Genomic DNA, 25,360 nt, shown 5'->3' with positions numbered 1-25,360 from the left:
TGGTGCATATAGCAATGTGACCTGTAATATACGTGCTATACGTTGCCATGCATCAATCGTACAAGACACCGTGGTTGGTGGTGTCTCCAGGGCACCAGTGGGACCATGAACAATGCCACTTAGAGGGTACGGCCTAGCAAGCCAATCTTCCACAGCAATCTGGGGCATGTACGGTGTGGGTGTTATCCAGTGATAGACATAGTGTGCTTGCGCACTGAGATAGTAAGCCTCAAAGTCCGGAATATCAAATCCCCTTTGTTATATGGTTGCGCCATAACAGCCCATCTAAGCCGCGGTTGCCTCCCTCTCCATACCAATCTGATCAACTCCGACCTCACTGTTTTGAAGAAAAAGGCACCTGGGTAGTACGGGATGTTAAGAAACAGATATAGCAATCTGGGGCATGTACGGTGTGGGTGTTATCCAGTGATAGACATAGTGTGCTTGCGCACTGAGATAGTAAGCCTCAAAGTCCGGAATATCAAATCCCCCTTTGTTATATGGTTGCGCCATAACAGCCCATCTAAGCCGCGGTTGCCTCCCTCTCCATACCAATCTGATCAACTCCGACCTCACTGTTTTCAAGAAAAAGGCACCTGGGTAGTACGGGATGTTAAGAAACAGATATAGGAATCGAGTCAGTATTACAATTTTGATAAGTGAGGGTCTACCAGCCATTGATAGAGGTAGGATTATCCATCGTTTAACAGTCTCAGTCAGTTTTTATGGCAATCCCCGACAGCCTACCAAAGACCAAGAATTCACGCAGTAAAGTATTTAAATTATTTTGAGGGTCCGTAACATAAAGCGCCACATCATCAGCATAGAGCGATATAGAAAGTTGGCGCTGAAAGCACTTAAACGCACTATCTCTGTGTAACTGTCTTATTCTACATGCTGATGGCTCTAGCGCTATAGCGAATAGGAGGTGGGATAACGGACACCCCTGACGAGTGCCCCTAGTTATCGACAGTGCCGCTGACAGATAGCCATTCACGAGTATTTTGGCTGTAGGCTTGTTGTATAACAGTTGCATCCATTATAGGAAAACAGGGGGAAATCCCATCCTCTGTAAAACGATAAATAGATATCTCCACTCCACAGAATCAAACGCCTTAGAGGTGTCCAGAAACACAGCAGCAAGCGGGAATTCCGGAGCCACTGTTTGTATAAGGGAAAAAAGAGTGTGCAAGTTATGAGTGGTCGCCCTGCTCGGAACAAATCCTGATTGATCTGGGAGTATTATTTTGGTCATCAGCAGGGACAGTCAAGTCGCCAATACTTTAGCCAAGATTTTCGCATCACAGTTAATTAGTGATAACGGCCGGTAGGAATCGCATACCGTGGGATCCTTGCCCGGTTTCAATAAGGAAGCGATCACCACTTCGCGCATTGATTTGGGCAGTATCCCCATCTCCAATGAGTCTTCGAACACTTCCCGCAGCACTGACGCCATGATGTCTATGTAGCACTTATAAAACTCTGCAGGTATCCCATCTAATCCCGGCGCCTTGCCATTTTTAGGGACATTATCGCTTCCCTAATTTCATCCAGCTCTAGGGGGGCATTCAGAAACTCCCTGTGAACGTCACTCAGCCAGCATAAAGCAACCTCCCCCAAGAAGCCATCTAGATCCATTTCTCCTGTATTCTGCGTAGTATACAGCCGTGCATAATGTGTTGCGAAGACATCCAAAATTTTAGCATTATCCCTACAAATCCCTCCCTCTGGGTTGGTAATTTCCAATATACTGTTGTACATCGGGCATTCCATGTGATCTCAGACAAAGCTTTCCCAGGTCTCTCACCTTCGCCATATTTTCGTGCTACCCAATATTTGCAACTGAATTTGGTCTCTCGCATCGCTACCTCCTCATATTCTGACAGTTTAGCCCTGAAGTCCTTTTGCGCACTCCCCATGTCCCCGCATTGTAATCTCCTCTCCAACCCCTTCAGGTCCCTCTCCAGCTTGTGTAATGTGCGTTGTATATCTCGTAACACCCTGAAACTTTTGGCTATACACCACCCACGGACTGTGACCTTGTAGGCCCCCCACACCATCTCAACTCTATCAACTGATCCTTTGTTGCGAGGGAAAAAAATCCTTTATTTCTTCCCCGAGTTCTTCCCTAAATACTGTGTCTAAAAGGGCGGTGGGTTGGAAACGACACGCAGGTCTAGGACGGTCATATCCAGGTATCGTTAGTGTAACCAGAACAGGGCAGTGATCAGAATATGTTCTGGCTAAATGCGTTGCACCAGTCATTCCAACAGCCAGGCCTTTGGTCAGCAAGCAGTAATCCAGTCGCGCCCATGTGCCCGTATAGGAGGTGAAGTGGGTGCCTTCCTGCCTCGTGGGGTAAATGTGCCTCCAACTATCCACTAGCCCTCCCTCCTCTACAATACCCTGCAGCGCCTCTCTAGCCTTGCTGTTGTAATGTGCCAAACCCTCCGCCCTATCCTGCGCAGGTACCAGTGCCACATTAAAGTCGCCCCCCCATATGATGTGCGTGGAACCAATATTCAGTATTTTGCCCCACAGCATTGTGAAAAACTCTGGTGTGTCCACATTCGGAGCATAACAATTGGCAATGGTGACCGTCCCGTCTCCCAGCCTCCCCCACAGTATGACGTATCTCCCTCAAGGATCCACCAGCTGACCAAGTAGCGTGAATGGGACAGCCCTTTTAATCAAGATAGCAGTGCCCCTTGCATAGGAGAAATACGAGGAAAATAATCTTATACCTGCCCATCTGCTAGCGAATGTAGTACAAGAATGAGGGGGTATGTGGGTCTCTTGTAACAATTCCATTTGCACCTTATGGCGATCCAAATAGGCTAATACCTGTCTGCATTTTCTTGCATCTTTAAGCCCCCTAATATTCCAGGATAATATTGTGAAAGTAGAATCAGGGCCCTCGCCAGCCATGAGCATTTACGATGCATATATAACAATTCCACAGATCTTGTAAAGGTTGTGCCATTCCCCACAAGATAACATTGTCTGCCATCTCACCTCGTGCATCCACACATAGTATTCCACATCTAACTCCCCGCCCCCCCTCCCCCCACCCACTGAAGCTGTTATATAGCTCCTATATATCCTTATATCGTGTTAAGTTAGCATAGGTACATTTGAGATTTAAACGCCATTTTTCCTTTCTTGCAACTTCTGCACACGACCCTTAATTGTTGACTTAGCTTTCAACCTAGTTGTTTGCCGTGGTGTATGTGAGAATAATATGTTATTGCTCTGATATCAGTTTTGTTTAATAAACCATGTCTGCACGGAGAGTGCTGAAGTTTCAGGAGCAACACGATATGGAATTGTTATGAGGTCTGATCTCCACGCCTTCATAGTCATAACACAAGTGCAGCCTTTGCCAACTTGGGCTTGAGGCGGGATTGATATTGCTTTGCACGAGAATTGTTAACACACTTGATGCGGTGCACATGCAGAGAGAGCTGGTGTATGCTGATGTGATTCCTTCATGCTAGGACACTAAGGTATGGGCCCGCCCTAAAACAACCCAAAGAGACCTTCTTAGCTAATAATATAATATATGTGTTAGGGAGGGTGAGATATAAGTGTTGTTAACTCTTATTCATTACAGCATGTTAACATGCTGTCACCATTCGCTTTTTATGTCTTAGTAACTATGCTGATAATTTTGATACTGATAATAAGTATACTTGTATTATCTAAGATACTGCGCCTGAGAGGACGGCATTAGTAAATAAACATTTCAAATGCACATGTGTCTTCTTTACTCCATGTTCTGGTTTGTAATGATAAATATAACGAAAGAGTGTTCATGAGTCCCACGTACCCTGAGGTACTGTAAGTTCATGTTCTGTTTTGTCTAAACATTGGGAGTTTGATATGTCCAATGAGACACTGTAGCTAGCTCGGTAAGGGGTGAGTTGGTTGCTAAGGTAAGTTTTGGGACACCCTAATTTGCCGAGGTTCCACTCCTCTGTGCACAGTTCTGTGTGAGTACAGAAACCCTGCAACATGGCGCCCAACGGTTTCGGTGGTCTTATATCATGACACTCGAGTAGTTTATCGTTCATGCCTTAACCCCTTCACATCCGTTTCCGGAAAACGGGGTGTCGGTGAAACCTACCTATTTTTTGAAATAGGTCTTTATTCAAGCTTGATTCTTTCTTAAACGGTTTCTTTGAATTACTACCCAGTTGTGCTACAAAGTATTCTTTGTGTGTTCTTGTTTCCAGTGTTGTCATGGCGGCGGTGGCTATTGCGCAGCATAGTCGCGTAGCGGTACGCAACCATCTTCAGACGTACCAGGTCCCAGTAGATGGGATGGCTGTGATTTTCGTGGTATGTGCAGATCCGGCGTTTCCTTACGAGTTGTTTTACTCTTGGGTTACGTTTCCGGCTGTGGACGCTAATTCTGGTTTGTTCCACTCCTACACCGCCTCGGATGTCCCGGCTGTATATACGCCGTACAGGGCATTGGAAATACCTATTGATCATTGGCAGCATCGAGTTTGGTTTGATGGCGCCCTCCCCCACTCTTTGTCCGCTGCGAGGTTAGGTCCACTCTCAATTCCAGGTACAAATTGGCCTGCGTTGGGTGGCTTTACCCCGCACCCGAATCACGGGGCTTGTACCCTAGCAGAAATTCGCAGGTTACATGTTGTTTCCATTTCCGTGATTCGTGCTTTAGTGCAATACATCGGTCGACATCTTCCTGGTGGTCCCCAGAGGGGTGCGGCCGTTCCCTTGGATCGAGGCGGAATGCGTCTCAATCCAGTGATGGTTAATTCGGTTTTTGGTGCGCGTCCTGTTGACAACGATGACTTCCCATTCTGGCTAGCGGAGAAGTTTGATCAACTAGAGGCGGTTTTTCCGAATTCTACTCCTGCTGATAAACATAGAATGTTAACGATTACTCTACCGAAGGATATTACTCCTGAACTTGCTGACTGTGAAAGCTGGGGAAAACTTTTGCGGCAGTTTATACGAGGTGCTTCGGCACCCCGTCTATGAATGCCCTGCCTGAAATCATTAGACGTGTTCAGAATGATCACGGTCCAGAGGCAGCGGTTGAATTGGGTATGCGCCTGTGTGGTTCTTTTGAGATTGTAAGTGATCTCATTCTCTCCAATGTTAAAGGAGATGCAGTTAACTTTCAGGTGTCGAATGCTTTGGCTGCTCTGCCCGATGCCGACAAACCCCGCCAGTTAGCAAAGATTGTGGTGGCCGCTTATAAGACAATTGGCCGCACAAGTAGAGGTCTGAAATATTTTCCGGTGAAGGAGAAAAAACAACCTCAGGGGCAATCTGCAGTGTCGGATGCCCAGCCCAAGTTCAAAAAACAGAATTGGCCTAAAAAACAGACACAGGGGAAGCAGACTAGGCAAACTCAGGATTCTGTTCCTGCAATACAAGCACCTGCGCCGACAGAAAAAGTTTATGATTTGCGCGATCGCGCGATGATTAAATCACCTGATCGATTTCAGGGTTCTGATCAACGCTCTCCTCGTTCCTTTCAGGAGACATCGGCCCAGAAGACCGGTGGTGGAGGAGGGGGTGGACGTGGACGTGGTGGCCAGCAAGGACGTGGTCAGTCCCGCCAGACAGACGGCGCAGTGAAGCAGGAGGATTCTACGCCTAAGCGTCCGCAGTTTGCGAAGAAGAAAGTCGCGGCCTTAACAGCGCATAGATATGCCACAGATAGTGAGAACGCGGCTTCGGAATCTGACGTGGGCTCTGACCTTGCTGGACAGCGCGGCGGAGATTACCATAGTCAGAGAGGCGCTCCGTCCACTACTGAGGGTGACAGCGACTGAAGTTTTTGTTGTAATAGAAACAGCCGATACGAGATTAGCTCCCCCTGAAAGACTTTTTGAAATTGTCCTGTTAATTGAAGGTGACATACAGCGTACTGTCAGAGGGGTATTTTGGGAGAACCTTTCGTCTACGTACGACATTTTGCTTTCCGAGGCTGACTGGCCCCCACCTTTTGTGCTCGCAGCGCCGCGAGGGGAGGAGGTAATCCTTCCCAGTTTCGCGCACACTGTCTCAACTGAGCATGCGCAGCATTTTGCAGAAGAGTGGGCTCGGGCTCTTGCACCGGCTCTCTACCGCAACCAATGTGGTTGGGACAAATTGTCCCCATGCCACGAAATTCCTTTGCGGTCTGAGCCGCAGCCTCAGCCTCAATATCCCATACGGCGTGAAGCTAAAGCGGCCGTCGCAGAAATCCTTGAACAATTGGAATATCAGGGAGTTATTGAAACGTGTGTGTCACCAATGAATAATCCCCTTTTTACTGTGACCAAACCTGACGGATCATATCGTTTGGTATTGGATTACCGGCATTTGAACTCGCATTGCCGTAACTGTGCAGTACAGAATACTCACGGCTCTGCCCTAGTGGATAGTCTAGTGCGTAAGCGTTTCAAGACAACGCTTGACATTTCCAATGGTTTTTATGCCCACAGACTGGATGGCTTTAGCTCCCAATGGACAAGTTTTACGTCCGCTGGTGTGCAAAAATGCTTCCGGCGACTCCCAATGGGCTACAAAAATAGTCCAAGGGTCTTCACCTCCAGAATAGTCACACTATTGGAGGGAATCGATCCGGATGCATGTTCTTATGTGGATGATATTTATCTCACAGACGACGAAATTTGGATGCATCTGTGTCGAGTGAATTCCATAATTTGTACCTTTGCAGACATGGGTTACAAATTTAATTTTGCAAAATCGCACATTGCAGAACACACGGTGTTGTTCCTAGGCTATGAGCTGAACAATGAAGGTAGAGGTTTGGCTCCTCACTTCTTGGAGAAATGCGCACAATTGCGCGCTCCTACAACACTGAAAAAATTACAGTCTTTGCTGGGCTTTTTAAATTTCGGCAGGACTTACATTCCGGAATATGCCCAGCGTATCAAGCCTTTGTATGCTTTGATACAACCTACTTTCTCAAAATCATGCTGGCTGCCTGAGCATTCAGCCATTTTGCAATCCTTGCAGGCTGATCTGCTCGCTTCTAAATATTTACTAACTCGTGATAACCACACCAACCTGGTAATAAGAATAATTCCTGGGACGGTGGGTTTCACATACCTCACTTTTAATGAAGGTGACACAGTACCTATTGCTTACAAGTCACACTTGTACACTTCGGCTGAGATGCGGTTTCCCACAGTGGAAAAGGTTTTAACTGCTGTACAGATGGCTATTCTAAAGGAACGAGCACTGTCTCAGGGGAAACGCATGCTAGTGGTAACACCCTGTCCTCACTTGGAGGCAGTCACGAAAGCCAGTGTACCGAATTCAAAGGCTTTGCACCCTCGGTGGATTCAGTGGGCTGCGTCATTATCATCCACGGATGTCATGTTTATTTTTGACGCTTCCTTACGGTCGCAGGAGTACTTGCAGTATGAATTCGTTCATCCTGCTCCTCTGGCTATGCGACCTTTGGAGGACTTCCATTGCATCATTTACACTGATGGGTCGGCGCAGGTTGCGCATGGCTCTAAACATGCCTACGTTTCCGCATGCGCCATTGTGGTCGGTGCTATGTTGAAGGATGAGTTCATTTCCAGGGAAGTGCACACGTTGCCCCTGGGAGACTGCACCGCACAATTGGCAGAGCTTCGTGCTCTATTACTAGCGTTAGAGTACGCAGATCCAAGTGTTACTACTCTAATTGTAAGTGATTCATACTACTGTGTCCAGTCTTACAATGAAAACTTGTTCTTTTGGATTCAAAATGATTTTCATGATTCCAAGGGTAGCACAATAAAACATAAAATGATCTGGGTTCGAGTGGCAGAGCTTAAGGCTATGTTGCCACTCGTTTATGTGATTCATACTCTCGGTCATCAGCGCGTAGGAGTTCACGCTGTTGGCAACTCGCTTGCTGATGAAGCAGCGAAATCAGCAGTATCTACATACTTAGTTGCAGCGGTTACTAGGTCTAAAACCAAGATTGATAGCGACATCTTGGCAGCGATTGCTGCCTCTGAGAAGGGAAGTAAACATCCTGCGGGATTCCCTTCGAAGTATAAATACCACTTAAGTCCCGAAAAGGTTCCTTTTGTGACAATTCCTGATGTTGGGGAACGGCTGATTCCCAACTCGGATCGCAGAGCAGACTTGATTACAGCGGCTCATGAAGGTGTGGCGTCTGCGCATGCGGGCGTCTCGGCCACTGTAACTCAATTACAACTACGTTTCTGGTGGCGGGGACTGTACAAACAGACGCGTGATTATGTCCTTCTTTGCGACATATGCCAGCAGATTAAACCTTCAACTGCTACGCGTCCGCCACAGACTCAGTTGTACATTTCTAATAAACCGCTAGGTTGTGTTTATTTAGATCACTGCGGTCCTTTTTCATCTGATACTGCATATAAGTACATCTTAGTAGCAGTTGACTCATGCACACGCTTTGTGTGGGTATGGCCACATCGCAGCGCTGATTCACGGACTGTCATTAGAGATTTGCGTATCTTTATAGGGATTTTTGCCTGTGGTACCTTCCATTCGGATCAGGGTCCGGCTTTCGCCTCTAAGGCGTATAAGGATGCCATGACTTCGATGGGGGTCCAAGTCAAGTTTTCGTCACCCTACAGACCTGAGGGTAATAGTGTAGTTGAACGAATGAACCGTGATTTAAAGCAATCTTTGACAGCCCGAGTTATAGGCACTGGCAGAAACTGGCTGGCTCACCTCTATGGCGTGCAGCGTGCTCTTAATAATCTCCCTAGAAGGTCTCTGGGTGGGCGGACCCCATACGAAATGCTCTTTGGCATCAAGATGTACGTCCCTGACCTTGACGGTCTAGACTCTGTGGTTCGCGCCACTTCCTTTGACGCAGATGAACATTGCAATGTTTTACAGAATCTACAAAAGACCAGAGACAGTCTTGCAAAGGAACATTTGCCCTCCACATCGGATGATGCGTTGCAGATCCCGGTAGTTGACTGGCTACCCCAAGTTGGAGAACTGGTTCGAGAGAAGATCGACAACAAGAAAGAGTTTGGTCCCTCCTATCGAGCTCCAGTCCCAGTGCTTGGGGTGAAGGGCACAAGAACAGTCATTTTACCACCACTTCCAGGTCGTAAAGAAAACAGGTTTATTTCTATTGACAATGTCAAGATACACAGAGTGGCCGATTCTTCTTAGCATGACACCAGCTGTTTCCTGTCCTTCCATTGTGAGAAATTCAATTATGCCCACTGCTTCTAATATTGAACCTGAAGTGGCCATCGACTTACCTGCTGTTTCCAGTCCTTTATTAAATAATTTACCCGGAACTAACATTGATGAGACAGACTATACATACCCCACTGATTTGTCCATGCCTGACCTGCAAGCTCGTTTAGCCACGGAATCCAGATTTTCATTTGACTCTGCTTCCCTTGCCTCGAAAAAACCCTCTCAAATTGCGGTCTATGCTAGCATGTTTAAAAAACATTTTTTGATACCTCCGTGGATATACATTTGGCTGGTCCTTTTTTCGGTTTACCTTTTTATGTCAATTGGTTTTGTGTTTTATTTTTTTCGAATTATGAATGGACACTATGTCGAGGAGAGAACTTGCATTACTCATTTAAATGGAACTTTGGCCCCACTTTCCTCTTCACATTCTACACACAGATTAAAAAGAGACTTGACTTTGGTTAACATCACAGCATGGCCTGTTCTGGATGGAATCGCGTGGGATGCAGTTCGTTTTCAGATTCATGGACCAACGGAAGTCGTTAATGTTCCTAATGTACTGAGAGTTAATATGGGGGATGTGGTGAAACAATACATTCGTTCTGATGATTGGGATGTTAATGCTGTGGAAAGTTTGTTTTCTGATTTGAAATACTATGCTGCTTTTGATGCTGAGGATTTATATTTGGAATCTGCTAATTATGGTGAATTGTTCTGTTACCAACATTATGGCAATGACTTCTTACACAAGACATCTTCCCGAAGGGATGCTGTTAATTTTACTCAGTGGGAACATTGCCCGGCACCTACACAAGGGAGTTCGGAAACGTTTCTTAAAAAGTATACTTATTTCACTGACTTTAACCAGACCAAGCCCGAGTCCTTTTATTTTAAATTTCACAAACAGCCACTGTCCAAGGTTAGACTTACCGATACAAAATTGTTGTATTCAAAGGCCTTCCTAGATCAATTAGTTACTGGGGGCTATGAGTTATGGAAGGAAACAATAGACCTTAAATCGGTTTGGGGGTCAAGGGCCTGGCAGGTACGAGGCACTGAGGCTTTGCACCGTGCATGTCTCATCCCGAATCATATGTTGTTTTTAAATGAAACCATTTCCCAGACCACATGCTTTGGATTGGCTACATCTAAAAGGTTAAACACCCCGTCTTTCCCGGAGTTGGAGGAATATGAGAATTGGAGTAATTTTACTCAATTGTCCATTAAAGATATACAGGCTCTGCTTCTTAATTCCTCCTTTAACATTTCCAGTATGAATCCCAAGGGTTGGCTGCTTTGGCACCGTAGTGCTGATTCTTGCCAAAAAAGATTTTTAAATATAACTGACGGTTTTAAGACTGTTAGATCAGATCCCCGGTTTGATTTGAGTCATACTGTCACCTCTTACTCTGTGGGCAAGTTGTGTCAAGCTTGGCTGAAACATTCAACTTTACCTGCGGTTAAGTATCACCTTTCCAAACTGAATGCAGACGTGGATTTGAATGATTTCATTAAAGGCCCAGCTAGTGGCAGGTCGAAAAGGTGGTTATATGGGGTTTACAATGAAATTTGGAAACTCTCACAGATTGAGGCTGCTTCACGCCTTAGGGCTATTGATCAGGCGAATCTTGAGAAAGTGCTTGCAGTGGTTGACAATAGCATTAATGTGCTTTCCTCTAGAATTTACACATTAGATAACATTGTGTCGTCTGTTGTTGATATTGTGCATGATGAAGTGTCAGTATTATACCATGGTCAAAATCAATTACGGTCAATCATGCAGTTTGCATGGACACTTCAGACTCTGAAAATGGGTAAAGTTCCCTGGGGATACATGAACGTTTCCTCTTTATTTGCACCGTTTAATTTGACAGACAAACAACGCTTGCTTTCAATGCGTGATGCTTCCTTTTCTATGCTACATATTGAAAGGTTGGAATCTTTACCTTTTTCTGTGGCAGAAGCCACTGCTGCTACGTGGCTTATCCACGGTTTAATAATGCTGCCTTTTGCTTTATATAAGTTTTCAAATTGTATGAAATATGTGCCAATAGGTCGTTTTGAACCCTTAGGTAGCGGTTTTCTTCATGAGGTCTGGTCACTCCCATACACATACAGATGTTTCAAGGATGAACAGGAGGTTTATCTAACAGGGGATGAGTGTACTGAGACGCCAGATCATTCTTTAATGTGCAGACACATACAGTTACACGGTTCATGTAACAAGGACCGGCCGAATATGGCTTGCGTTTTACAGGGCACGCCAGTTCCTGCTATCATCCCCACGTTTAAATTGTTAGAGAATGGTAGTTATTTAATGCTCAATAATGAAAACTGTTGTGGGTTAATTAAAGGTATAGCTTTCATAGTAACAGTAAGTGAGCGAGTTATTTGCTGCAGAAATGTTCTTTATCCTCCCACACGTGAACATAGGGAGTCTTCCATTTGGCCACAGATACCGACCTTGGGAGCAGAATTCAGCGGCATGGCTAGAATAAGAGCTCTATTGTCCCAGAAAGAGGTGGCCTTGAGCTCGGCCCGTGAAACTTTCGTGCTTCACATTGCTAACACGCGTACGGAGGTTCAGGCTCTTTTAAATACTGATTTGCCTTTGCATTTCGGAGCCATGGTTCGTTCTATCTTTAACGCATCCTCCACAACGGGCCTAGCACATTTTTTTAAAGTTGTTAGCGGTGGTCTCGTGACTTCCTTTGAGAAGATTTTTGGAGTCATCCCAGCCTTCTTCCATTCTATTTTTTCATCCTTATTTGGAGGGTTCCCGTTTTTACTTGCATTAGCGGCTGGCGCTTTGGTGGTTTTCTGCCTTTTTAAATATGGATGTCCTTCCTGTGCAAGACCACGCTCAACTGCTACTGACGCGGTTTCGCAACCGCATGCTTGATTATTATGGCACACTGCCGTTGGCGACTCTAAGCACGGCGTTTGGATTATCTTTTCGGTTCTCCTATTTCACCTGTGTCCAGCCTGTATTTCGCTGCCTGACCTGTGATTTCCTTTGGGCCATTGATTTGTGTCTCTGCGGACCGCTATCTTCTGACGTCGATTTTAATCAACTGATGAGTCCTATCATTGCTCACGAGTTGGTTTGTTCTGACGAGAGGATTATGGCCTTGGCGGTGGCACATGGACTAATGGGTCCCTGGGATGTGTTGTCGGCAGCGCAAAATTTCTTGGAACAAAGTTATCTTGAGAACCCACCGAGCTGTCCTCTGATGGTTATAGAGGATCCGGTGCTGGGAGATCACGTATGTTCCTTTCATCTTTTAAATTGGATGGCTGAACTGTTTTCGGATGAGGACAGTGACTTCCTCCTGGAGGCTGTTGCAGCTTACTTTTCATATACAGTCTTATCATAAACAATGCCTCGAATTGACATGCTGATTAATAGCATTTCCTTGATTTTATTGACTTTTGGTCAAGACATTTTATTTTTGCTTGCCTATTGGCTTGAGCCACATTATAATTGTGGGCTATTTTTTAGCATTAGTTTTTATAATTGAATTTTTATTCATGCTCATTTATTGTTGGATTCTGCTCTCATGTGATGGCACTTCTGTTGTCTTATTTAGTCCGTTCTCGGATCATGGGGGGGTGTTATATAGCTCCTATATATCCTTATATCGTGTTAAGTTAGCATAGGTACATTTGAGATTTAAACGCCATTTTTCCTTTCTTGCAACTTCTGCACACGACCCTTAATTGTTGACTTAGCTTTCAACCTAGTTGTTTGCCGTGGTGTATGTGAGAATAATATGTTATTGCTCTGATATCAGTTTTGTTTAATAAACCATGTCTGCACGGAGAGTGCTGAAGTTTCAGGAGCAACACGATATGGAATTGTTATGAGGTCTGATCTCCACGCCTTCATAGTCATAACACAAGTGCAGCCTTTGCCAACTTGGGCTTGAGGCGGGATTGATATTGCTTTGCACGAGAATTGTTAACACACTTGATGCGGTGCACATGCAGAGAGAGCTGGTGTATGCTGATGTGATTCCTTCATGCTAGGACACTAAGGTATGGGCCCGCCCTAAAACAACCCAAAGAGACCTTCTTAGCTAATAATATAATATATGTGTTAGGGAGGGTGAGATATAAGTGTTGTTAACTCTTATTCATTACAGCATGTTAACATGCTGTCACCATTCGCTTTTTATGTCTTAGTAACTATGCTGATAATTTTGATACTGATAATAAGTATACTTGTATTATCTAAGATACTGCGCCTGAGAGGACGGCATTAGTAAATAAACATTTCAAATGCACATGTGTCTTCTTTACTCCATGTTCTGGTTTGTAATGATAAATATAACGAAAGAGTGTTCATGAGTCCCACGTACCCTGAGGTACTGTAAGTTCATGTTCTGTTTTGTCTAAACATTGGGAGTTTGATATGTCCAATGAGACACTGTAGCTAGCTCGGTAAGGGGTGAGTTGGTTGCTAAGGTAAGTTTTGGGACACCCTAATTTGCCGAGGTTCCACTCCTCTGTGCACAGTTCTGTGTGAGTACAGAAACCCTGCAACAAAGCATCCCAAACATGCCAGCATATCCCCATCCCGCCCTCCCCATCCCAACACCTCAACCAGTGCATACTGCAGTAGGGGTACTCCCATTGGGGTATCTCACCAGATAGCGCACTTGAGCCTTGCCCCTAAACAGGAGACCGACTAATATCGTCAGTGTCCATACAGTGACAAGGGTGTCCGGTTCAACTCGGAAATGTGTTACTCAGACCATCATGTATATAGTAAGCATTCAAAACAGTGCCCTTCACCTCTAGGCAAAACAGCATGAGCAAAGCAAGCATTTAGATATTCAACATATAAGCAGCATCAACATATTCCTTGCAAGTTGCTAGTTTTTCACATATTAATACGTCTCGCTACCGCATAGCACACTCCATCACTCCACAGCAGAAAGTAGCGCCTCGTCTGCATCCTCCTGCGCTGTAGTACGTGCCCTTCGGCTTCGTAGTGTCTTCAGGAATTTTTCCACGGGTTGAGGCGACGTGTGTATAGTCTGTTTCCCTTGGTGTGTCACTCTCAACCTTATGGGGTACACCAGTGCGTAGTCCACCTGTTCTTGTCTGAGCTTCTTCTTTACACCACTAAATTGCCTCCACTCCTCTTGCACCCGCATTGTAAAGTCAGGGAAGATGGTAAATGTGACTCCCTCGTAAGTGAGTTGTTTCTTTTCGCGGGCTACCTTCAATACCACGTCTCTATCTCGATAATTCAATAGACGAGCGATAATGGGTCTAGGAGGGGCCCCAGGAGGTGGTCGCGGAACAAGGGACCTATGCGCCCTTTCGACTATGAATTGAGACGAAAGCAGGCCTTCTTCTGTTGTCGCAGTCAACATACTCTCAACATATTGCTCCAGTCGTCCCGTGTTTGTGCTCTCTGGTATGCCTAGGATGCGTACATTGTTACGCCTGTTGCGAGCTTCTATGTCTTCGTTCTTGGCATCAATAACACGCATGAGTTTATCCATTTGCGTCACAGCCTTTTTTAGCTGTTACGTGATGTCTTCGGTATCAGAGATTCTTTGTTCCGCCTCTTTAAGCCGATTGTCATGAGCTTCTAACTAGAGTCCATTTGGGTGGTGAGGGTGTCTATTTTATCAACAATTGAGGTAAACCCCTGTCGCATTTCTGTTAGGATGGTCTGCATATCAGTTTGTGACCCTTGGGTATTGTCAGCCATTTGCCCCGCCTCGTCCTTGTCACTTTCTGTCTGCGCCTGTTTCGCTCCTCTTTTTGTCTCAAAAGTGAGGCGCGGTTGTCGTGCGTCCAGTTTGCCCATGATACAGTACTGCAGTGCCAGGGGGAGCCCCCTATTTCACTCTTGAATATTATGGCAAAGTCTGATTGAACCCAACCGCACGTGAACCAAGCTGCTGAGGCTCTGCCTCCTGTTCAATGATAGTCCAACACAACCCCCGCCGCAGCATGCAAAACAGTAATCCTAAAGTGCTGAGGCCCAATGATGCCACAGCAATGGCTAGATCGCTCTCAGTAATGCGTGGTTTGAATGTCTCTTCGCTAATGCATTCGTAAAGATGGCTCCATACGCAGCGTTGAAAATGTGGTCGGAAAACAGGTCATCCTGGGCCCAGGACCCTCCCCGAGTCAAAATGTTTACCACGATCCGTCTAACCACTACAGCTTATGCGTTGAGGAGCAGTTCAGCCGATCATGCCACCCCGACAGGCAGCCCCCACCTCAAGGCCAGGTCAGATAGTCAGGCCCTCCATGTCTCAGCAGCTTTGGGCTAAAGTATTAGTGTCCCGTGGAAGTGCTACGTAGAAGGAGATCGTCTCCTCTGCCGCCACACAGGCCACTCCGCCACCGGCAGCCGCTCAACCAGATTTAGCACTCCCCTCTGCTGCACAGTCTACCTGCGAAGCATCTCAGGCCCGGATCTCCATCGCCGCCATCTTGCCACCCGGGAAGGATCAGTCGCTCAGAATCTCGGCATATCTGTTAGGGCAACCGCTACCTGGGGCCTGCGAGTCCCCACACAATGCCGCCAAAGCTCTTACTATCCGCCACACGTTATCATTACTTTACTCATGGTGCGCTGTTCTCCGCAGCGCGGGCGCGCTCGTCCGCACGGCCCGTCTGCCACGTGGGGACCCCGGCGCTCGCGTGAGCCTTCCAGCCGCCTCCGAGCTCCACACCTCAGGGCAGTGTATCCCGCAGGGAGCAACTAGTGCTCGGCTCTCTGGCAGCGCGAGGGGTGGGAGGACAAGGCTCACTCCGCTTCTGCCTCCGGTTGTCCTCTACTCCTCAGTGTAATTTTCGGGCAATTATCAAGGCTGGGAACACAGGATAAATTCAGGATATTCCTCCAGACTGCGGGAGCCTCATGTCGCCGCGGCCATTCCGCAAGCGCACCACCTAGCGCCCCCTGCCTTGCAACATTTTACCAATGTCATTTTAAATAGGAAGCAACTAGAGATTTGGAGTGTGGGCTCCCTGAGCTCAGAATTTAATAACAAAGTTTTTAGTAAAGGTGGTTTTTAAATTGTGTGCTTGAAAATGTCCTTTTTAGAAAGTGGGAATTTTCTTACTTAACCATCCTGTGCCTCTGCCTGCCTGTGGAATCAACGTCTAGTTTTAGATTGACAGTAGCTTGTTTGTGCATTCACTCAAGACGCTCCCAAAAAAGGGAACTGAGGTGTGCACTGCATATGCTGATGAGCCTAAGAATAAAGAACAGGACAACCTGACCAAGGTTAAGCACAACCAAAACAACAGTATAATCAAAATGTAATTGAGGTGCTGCACACTTCCAGTGCCTGTTGTCCCTAGGCACAAATCTGGTCAACAAGTTTTCATCAAAAGGCGCACTCATTGAAATCACAGAGACGATGTTTTTAGTCCAAACTGGTTTCTTCTTTATTTTGGTAATTATACCAGATAAAACAAACAGCCAACGCGTTTCGTTACTTTCCGTAACTTCGTCAGGGCTGAAAACGATCATAAAAAAACCACAAGTTACACACACAAAAAAGTGCAACAATTAAAATGTGACATGAACAAAATATTTACAACATAGAATGGAAGACACAACAAGGACATAATCATATTGTGACAATCAAAAAAACGTATGTACATCCTCACCACCTAAAACACATATATAAACAATACATGTGTGCAGTGCTCACATAATACATGTATATATACATATTAAAAACATGTTTTACAAGCCAAGTGCGAGGGATAATGGGTAAATTAATAAATAGAAGTTAATCAAAAAGAAGACAAGGAAAGGGGGAGAGAGTGGGAAGATTTAGAGAATTACTAAGCCGACAGAATGGTCCACAACAGAGCAATACTAACAGAAGACCAGATGTAATACAAGGACATGCTACAGTAGCTAGGTTAATACGAACAGAGTCCTACCCTCATGGTCAAACACAGGGAATTAGTCTTATTATGACATAGTATATTGATCCTATCAACTAGTATCAAACAATAATATGTATCATGGGCAACCATCAGTTTAATTCATAAAAGGTAACCACTCACCAAATATTCAGATGTTACAATGAACCAGAGTACTGATGGTAATAACCGCAAATGTGGATGCGAGGTGCAATTTCTGCAGCTTTATGAATGCACTGTAAGCAGATATAAATAAAAATAGGCCCATAAATGATCGGAATGACTGACCGAGTGATAGGAAAATCTGTAAAAATGTTTTGGGGATATGCTGGAAATTCCTATGACCTAGCAAGAGAGGCAACGGGGCTTAAACAATCAGTTATAGGATGACAATAAGTTATGTAGGCGCCATCCAAATAAATGCAACACAAGAGTAAATGGAATTCAGAAAGAATTGCTTATATCTGAACAAAAGGCCTTCCTCAGCTAATATGTGCTGAGAGCATACTAAAAAAAATTAATTAATTAACGGTGTGCCAAAATAGAACCATCTGATCAAGTGTCATTCTCACCCTACCACAATATCAAAAATCTGGTCCAATTGCAACAAATCACGTTGTGACAATGATCTCGAAACACCGCGTATAGACACGTAAGGACCGTACTAATTAGAGCACATCCTCATTAAGCAACACAAGGTAATATGATAGTGTCTCACCTTATGAATACTCTTCCACATGTATATGTTGCGTGACAGTCAGGAAGTACTATGTCAATATTCTCTATCGCTATGAAATCTGTAAGATACAAAATAGTACCCGGCTGTGATATAATTGTTGATGAAGTGAGCTAACTCCGATATGGCAACTAAAATATTATGAATCCTTTCAAAAATTGTGCAGTATTGTACCTGTAGCATATTTCTAAATAAAAACTATGCAAAAAAGTGCCCCGATCATCAAATAAACAACAACCGCTACCCGTGATGCCCAGGTGTATATCAAAGCTGGATACACTTCCCATACCTTAATGCTTGTGCCCCGATAAAAAAGGGGGCCTTACCTCTCAGTACGGTAACTCCAAGTAAAAGTGTATCGAGGAACCTCAGGGACGTTTATATCACCTCCTATATGCAAATAATAGCTGTAGAGAAATAAGTAGGCTTCACAAATAAGTTATCCGTAGGCAATACCTTTAGATAAGAATTATATGTCAGAATTCCTGTTTATTATTAGTAGCAGTGTACAAGCATGCGCATCCCAGTAGCGAAGACATTAGAGAAAAATTACTTAAAAGAGATGCGTATAGGGGAGAAAAGGACAGCCGCTAGTTTCGCATGTCCGCCACAGCACAGTGCCAAAATATCAAAGCGTTGTAGCTGGGACAGGGAAAAACACCCCCAATCTCTTTACGGAACGAGGGAGACTCCTTTGACCCCAATCCCCAGTACGAACCCAAGTAACCTGACTGCTGATGAGCCATCCTGGGCTAGAGTCGTGGGAGGAATAGTCACTAGGATCTGAATAGGCTGTGGCTGCGCTGCACAATGCTGTCTCCACCCCCTGTAGTTTGGTTGGACCAGGGAGGACAGAACTAGTTTTGCTGAGCAAGAGAGACTTTCTGAACAAAGATTTCAAAGAGAAAAAGGGGTATAAGTATTACACCTAAAACCCCAGCACTTTAGATTACTTCTAAAGAGGAACGTATGCCAAGGAGAAGCGGTGAAGAGCTGAGAGGAGGAGTACTGCTCCTTTGCTGTGTGTTGCTTTTTTGGTGGGTTGGTCTGCAGTTGCCTGCTTCTATCTTAAAGAGGACAAAGACTGAACTTTGCTGTGAATCCGGCTTGAGAAGATTTCCAAGGGCTTGATGTAGAGCTTGTCTCTTGTTCTGAAGTCTAAGGGACACAAAGACTTCACTTGCAGCATCCGTGAACTCCACTGCTGGTAGTTCTGGCCTGCTGTGTGGTGCCAAACTCCATTCCTGGGTCCATTCCTGGGTCCATGGAGGTTGTTTTGCTACTCCTGTTGCTGAAAATCCATGCAGCACCCTTCCAATGCCATAATTTCCTACCTGCAAATGGCCGTGTGTTTGAAAAACACACGCATCACTGCGGCTAACAATTCTGACCCAACGCCTGTTCGCGGCCAGACAAATTGCCGCTGCCCAAGCCCCGAGCTCTAAGTCTCCGAACTCTAAAGCTCTTGCTCTGACTCCGACTCAGGCCCTGCTGTTCACCTGGAAAAATCAAGGCATCACCTGTCTGCAGCTACAGAATTCGATGCAGTGCATTAATCACCGCTGCATCAACCCATAACGCCTGTATTTTCTCATATATTGCACCTGTGTGCCAAATTTACAATGGCGCTTGGCTTTACAGTAAGAAACCGATGCATCACCTTCCCTTGCAGTAAGAAACGGACGCATCGCCTTCTTTTCAGTAAGGAACCAACGCATCACCTCCCATTGCGTTGCAGTAGGGAACCAACACATCACCTCCCCTGAAGCACGGAACCATCGCATCACCTTCCCTGCAAATAAAGAACTGAAGAATCATCTTCCCTGCACCTGATTCATCCTGTAATTTTGACGCATGTAAGGTACTTTGCTCAAAAAGTGACACGTCCATAGTTTTCTATTGGCAGAAATGCTTTTACCGTGTAAAAGTTAGATTTTGATATCAGTATGATGGATTTTGTCGTTTTGATCTTGTTTGGTTTAGATAAAGATACTTTATTTTTCTAAACTGGTGTGGTATCAATTTGTGGTCTCTTCACTGTGTTACTGTAGGTTATATACAAATGCTTTACACATTGCCTCTGAAGTTTAGCCTGACTGCTCTGTGGCAAGCTGCCAGAGGGTGAACACAGGAAAACTTAGTTTAGTACTTTACTCATCCTGACTAGAAGAAAGGGTCCCTACTTGGACAGGGTGTATACCACTGCCAACTAGAGACCCCCAATTTTAACACTCACCCTCAACCTTCTTTAGTATGTTCACACGCAATGCTATCTGATAGCAAAGAAAAAGCACATTGCATTAAATAGAAAATCACACAGCAAAACCTACCTAAATAGGAGATAGACTGACAAGATGACAGAATATGTGGATGCTTTTGCTCAGCTCATTATTTTAAGCAAAGGGGTGGTAAGGATTGAGCTTGCAACATGGGCCCTGCTGCTTTGTATAAAAAAGCGCCTTTTTATCTAAGCTGCATCTTCCCTCCACTGCAAAGTGTCCTTATGCTTTGGCGATCAGATTCAGCTACCCCAAAAAGCTGGGATTTGTCAGCCTATTCTCATAATGGGAAGAGCCAAACTTCAAAATACTAGAATGCAAGTACTGGTTAAAAAGCCGTGACACACATGGGATCCGTAGGGAGCTTCATTCACTCGTCACATATTGCAGACATAGTGCATTCTTAAAGCACATACATCTCAATATTGTCAGATAGCAGATGTTTATTGTTGCCTAACTCAATGGTAAACATTTCCCCATCCTTGCAAGGATGAAAAGCTGAGGGTATCAGCGGGTATTCAAAGGCTTGGCAATTAGGTCAAGCACAGATCCTTGCTTTTGTTTCATTAGTCAGTCAGCTTGGCTATTGGCACTGTCCTAAAACACTATGGCATCCCCCTGTTAAATGCTGATAATGGGTAACAAATGTATGTTGCCCCATTTGGGAAGGGTTAGAGTTGTTCACTAAAAAAATGTAAATCATACTAGGAAGTATTGGGACTGCATAGAAAGTATATCAGTCTAGAAGAGAAGTGTTGATACTGTCCAAATATTTCAGCCTTATTGAGACATGATGGCCTTCTCACATGAAAGGTTTATCAGCCTAGCTGGGAAGTATTGAAATGTATATCATACCTTTTCAGAAGATTTCTTTCTTTACCTACTAGTACGGCAGCCTTCTTGGTAGTGTTGGTACCACCTAATAAATGGGTGGCAGCCCTGGTGAGAAATGGCGGTACTGTTCACGTAAAGGATAACATCGCTAATACAAGTGGTTTATTGAAGCTACAGTGGCACTGGTGAAACGGTTTTTATTAATATGTTGGTGACATGATAAGTTCCTAAACACATGTAATCTCTGCAGCCTATCAGCTGTCTGATATCAAATATTGTTCTTGGCACTAGCAATCTTCTGCTACTCTCCACTCGCTCTCCGTAATGGTGAATTTGCTGGGTAAATTGTTTTCTTTACATCATATAACCCTATAAGAATGGCTTATAGAAGTGGTTAATAAGTAATACATTCAAGGAGCTAAGCCTGCTCCTGGAATAGCAGACACATCATCAAAAGATATAAGATGTAAATCTACTCAATGATAAGAATCAATGTGTGGTCAGTGCCCTAGTGATCACACCATAACTGATAAAAAGACGTGCAAAGTGTGTATATGCAAGACAAAACGTTGTATTAATAACAGTTATAGACCAATACAATAGTTTCAGAGGTTAGTTCAGTCACATGGTGATATAAATTCTACAGTTAAAGGTGATTGTTCCTAATGTTGATGGTGTCAACCAAGTTTTGGGGTATGTGCCAATAGGTCACACAAATGGTGTGAAAACATGGTCAAGACACTCGAACAGGACATTACTGACCTAATCTGAAGGTTAGCAAATTGCAGGAATGATAGGCCAAGTAGAGACTTTTGGAAAAACGAATGCAGTTATGAGTCTGAATGAGATAAGATCAACCCACAGCGAATGTGATTGTCGGTGAAGGTCTTCGTGTAAAGAAATACACACCATGCCTTCACCATTTTTCCACACCATTTGTGTGGCTGTCTGGCAAATGCCCTCTCGCCAGTTCAACTGCTCTCCACAATCACCTGCTGTGATTCCTAACCTCCTTTGTTCTGATGATAATCCAGGACCTCAGTTAGAAGTGTTGAAATATCATTGACACAAAAATCATTGGGATCACGCACCATTAATTTATTAACACATTGATTCTTTAGAATTATTTGAAAATGAGGCCTGATGAGCCATTGTTGTTGTGTTATATGAAAGCCCAGGGCTCATATGAGGTCCACTTTGGTTTGCTCCTGTTGTACATTACTTTTAACACTTTCCAGGATATACTTGCAAATGCACCATTTGTCACACATTTACCAATGAACATTTGAGAGAGAACTCCAATGTACCTTTTATTTGCAGGGCTTAGAAACAGCTGTAGTGAGTTATGTAGCACTATATAAAATACAAGTTATTATTATTTGAATTATTATTATAAAATTCAGTACAAAGTTGTATTGACTTTTCTGTGCTATGTTTTACAAGAACTTCTCCCACAAAATGCACCTTGTGTCTCTTCACAAAAAAATTAATAGTGAAAAGCTCCTAACCCCACTTTATAAAATTATATTTAAATTAGTTTCAGCTTTCACCAATGTCACCCTCTTAAGGTACTTTGAAATACATGATTTCGACACATTTCTCAGTAATTTATGAGGATCACATAAAATCGCTATTATCTACTGCTCTATACTTTTGACGAATATACCAGGCAAGATGCGGTTTATAATGTACCATTCTACCGTTGTTTTGCCAAGTATCTCTACATGTAAAATTTTAATAAATTATAATAAATTAAAAGTGCAATGAAATGTATTATGCCCTTCAAAATCTAGCACCCGTTTTTTTAGTAATTAAAGAACCCGCTCAAACCCTTCTCCAACATGCTTTTCAATTGCTATTCTCCAAGGCCATGCCCCCAAAACATACTCACCCGCGAAGGGCCTGAGATCACACACATCCGCTGAAACATAGATTTTAACACTTTTTAACTTGGTTTGTAAATTGAGCCCGAATTCGCCCAAAAATCTATTTGCGGATTTTCTGTCTTGCACAACTATTTTTGAGACGGTTGTTCACCTCGTTGTTTCATTTGGTGAGATTTTCCCCAGAATATCGCACGAATTGCAGATGTTGAAAAGTTGCGAATTCTCCCAATTGATTTATTCAATTACGGAAATGCCGAACAGATGCTGACAGAGTCCCTGTACTTTTCGTACTGCAGATTGAACATTGTACTGCAATATAAAATAAAGCAAGTAATGCTAAAAAATAGAGGGTGAAACTGAGGAAACTACAGTATTATGAAAAGCGTACTTTTTCCCTGTCTAAGCAATCTCAATTCTTCATACGCATAAGAGGGGCACCACAAAGCATCAAAGAATGAGACAGAATGATGCAGATGCTCAAAGCTTTGTCAACAGCACTGTGGTTCACATTTTAATCTTCTATGTTTGGTTACTTTTCATCTGAACGTGTCAGAACTAAAATCATAGGCCCTCATTTACAATATTTTGGCGTAGGACACTGCCGCAAACCTTACTGCCCTACATCAAAGGAAAAGGGCAGGAATACGCCATATCTATAAGACTGTCCTCTTTCACAGCGCTGGCGCACAACTTGCTCTCAGGCACCCCAGGGGTGTCTGTGTTAAAAGCAGGTTGTTTTTATTAGGGGAGGGACACCTTACCACACAAAACAACCCTTATGCCACCCCTAGGGAGGTTTAGGCTTTTGACGCAGTCCCAGGTTTACAGCACCTTGTAAATCTGGAAATGGGTTAAATGCCATGGGTGTTGCAGGGGGGCACCCTCCGTAACGCTCACGGCACACTTCCCCATCGCAGTGTGAGGCAATACAGCAAGGTGCACTGCGTCGTCTCACTCCATATCTACAAGCCATAGAAAGCCATTTAGGTTGGCTTTGTGTGGCCTTGTAGATATGTCTAAGCCATGTGCACCACCCACACGTCACAAAAATTATCATTCCAGCAGCACACAGGGCTTGTAAATAAGCCCCTCTATGTATGATACTGTCCTCCACAAAGCCCATGCATTTCTCTGCTTTGATGAGACTTACACTGACTGTTTCCTGTTACTTTTCATGCAGGGCCCAGCCTTCTATCCCAGAGTGCTCTTCAGCTCAATTCGAAATCTGAAGGGTCTTTCCAGTACTCATCCAGTTACCATAGCAACCAAACACTTGCTCTGGGAGAAACATCAACATTGCAGTTCCCAGCACGCAGCACCCAAGCCAGATCTGCTGCTCAGAGCTTCAATCAGGTATGTGTGAATGGAATCATATCTTTTTGCTTGACATCGTGCACTTCCTTTTTTCAATCCTGTTTTCTAACGTGCAGAGTTGCCTGTTTACTGTGTGATTGTGTTCAATTCAAAACACTGTACATGATGCAGCACTTCTAGATTTTTTTCTTTAGTCCATAATACGAGTGAAAGGAAGAAATGCATGTACATAAAAAGGTATTTTTAAAATTGTTCAGCTTGTGAAGGAGGCGTTAACTCAGACAGGTAAGAGAAATAGAAAGTGAGAGGGAAAGACACGGAGATAGGAGAATCAGAAATGTACATTTTCAATAATTATATTGAGAGAAAGGCTCCTCATCCTGAGAAAGGTTGAGGAGATTACGCTGGCCAGCTACGTTTCTTTCGCTTCAGATTTCGTGAGACCAACATAAGATTGTGTTTTTTCATATATTTATTTATCCAGATTTTCCAGTAGCTACATTTGCTGTCAAAAGGCAGTGGCAGGGCACGTTGTGGCATTAGTGTAATCATGAATACAAAGGCGTGCACAAATATAGCTGGAAAGGGGACTGCCGGCTCCGAGAACAAAATGAGTATGAGGTGAATCATTTTTGTTCCATACAATTCTCTCCACCGTACATTTTTGTTGCACATTCCAAAGCCACTGAGGTAGACTGCTGCACACAAGAGACGGATCAAGGAAGGTCCTCAGGATGAGGTTACGGTAAGAATCCTTCCCAAGAGAAGGCAGACAGGTGGAGGGAAATGAGGACGCGTCACAGAAGCCCTCTACTGGAGGTTAGGGTGCGCACAGTGCTGTTGGGGATGGATCCTCTAAATTGTTGGCAGAAGTGGACAAAATGACAAGACCCCAGGTGTTGTGGCTCAGTTGAAAGGTAGAGTCTTTAGAGGTAATATGGTGAGGAGAATGGGCCAAGTTAAGTGGATAATCGAAGGTTGTTGATTTCAGTTTTGTCCATGTTTATCATTAGGACATGAGGTTACATGCAGCAATTTCTTGCATTGAGTCAGTGCATTGCTTTCGTCTGCTGGAGATGGGTGAATGAGCGCAAGGGGGAAGGATATGTGTGGTGTAAGTGAAAAGGAGAAAGGAGCAGATACCGGGCCTGGCGAATTGAGAGAAGAGGCGGAGACACCAACTGCTCTTGGGG

The 25,360-nt window shown here is 44.3% G+C and overlaps 1 protein-coding gene across 6 annotated transcripts in view; it reads left to right on the top strand.

Moving 5' to 3' along the window:
• CTNND2 (catenin delta 2) overlaps positions 1 to 25,360 on the top strand; it is a 3,216,642-nt gene that overhangs the window by 1,382,297 nt on the left and 1,808,985 nt on the right. For all 6 annotated transcript variants that reach the window (XM_078687656.1, XM_078687653.1, XM_078687655.1 and 3 more), the window contains exon 6: positions 24,034 to 24,206. In XM_078687656.1, the coding sequence (XP_078543782.1) occupies positions 24,034 to 24,206 (173 nt within the window). The remainder of the gene's footprint in view (positions 1 to 24,033; positions 24,207 to 25,360) is intronic.

The sequence above is a fragment of the Lissotriton helveticus genome, chromosome 4_1, assembly GCF_964261635.1.
Source record: "Lissotriton helveticus chromosome 4_1, aLisHel1.1, whole genome shotgun sequence".
Classification (NCBI taxonomy): domain Eukaryota; kingdom Metazoa; phylum Chordata; class Amphibia; order Caudata; family Salamandridae; genus Lissotriton; species Lissotriton helveticus.
The sequence above is the reverse complement of the archived record's forward strand: the minus strand, read 5'-3'. Positions and strand labels throughout refer to the sequence as shown.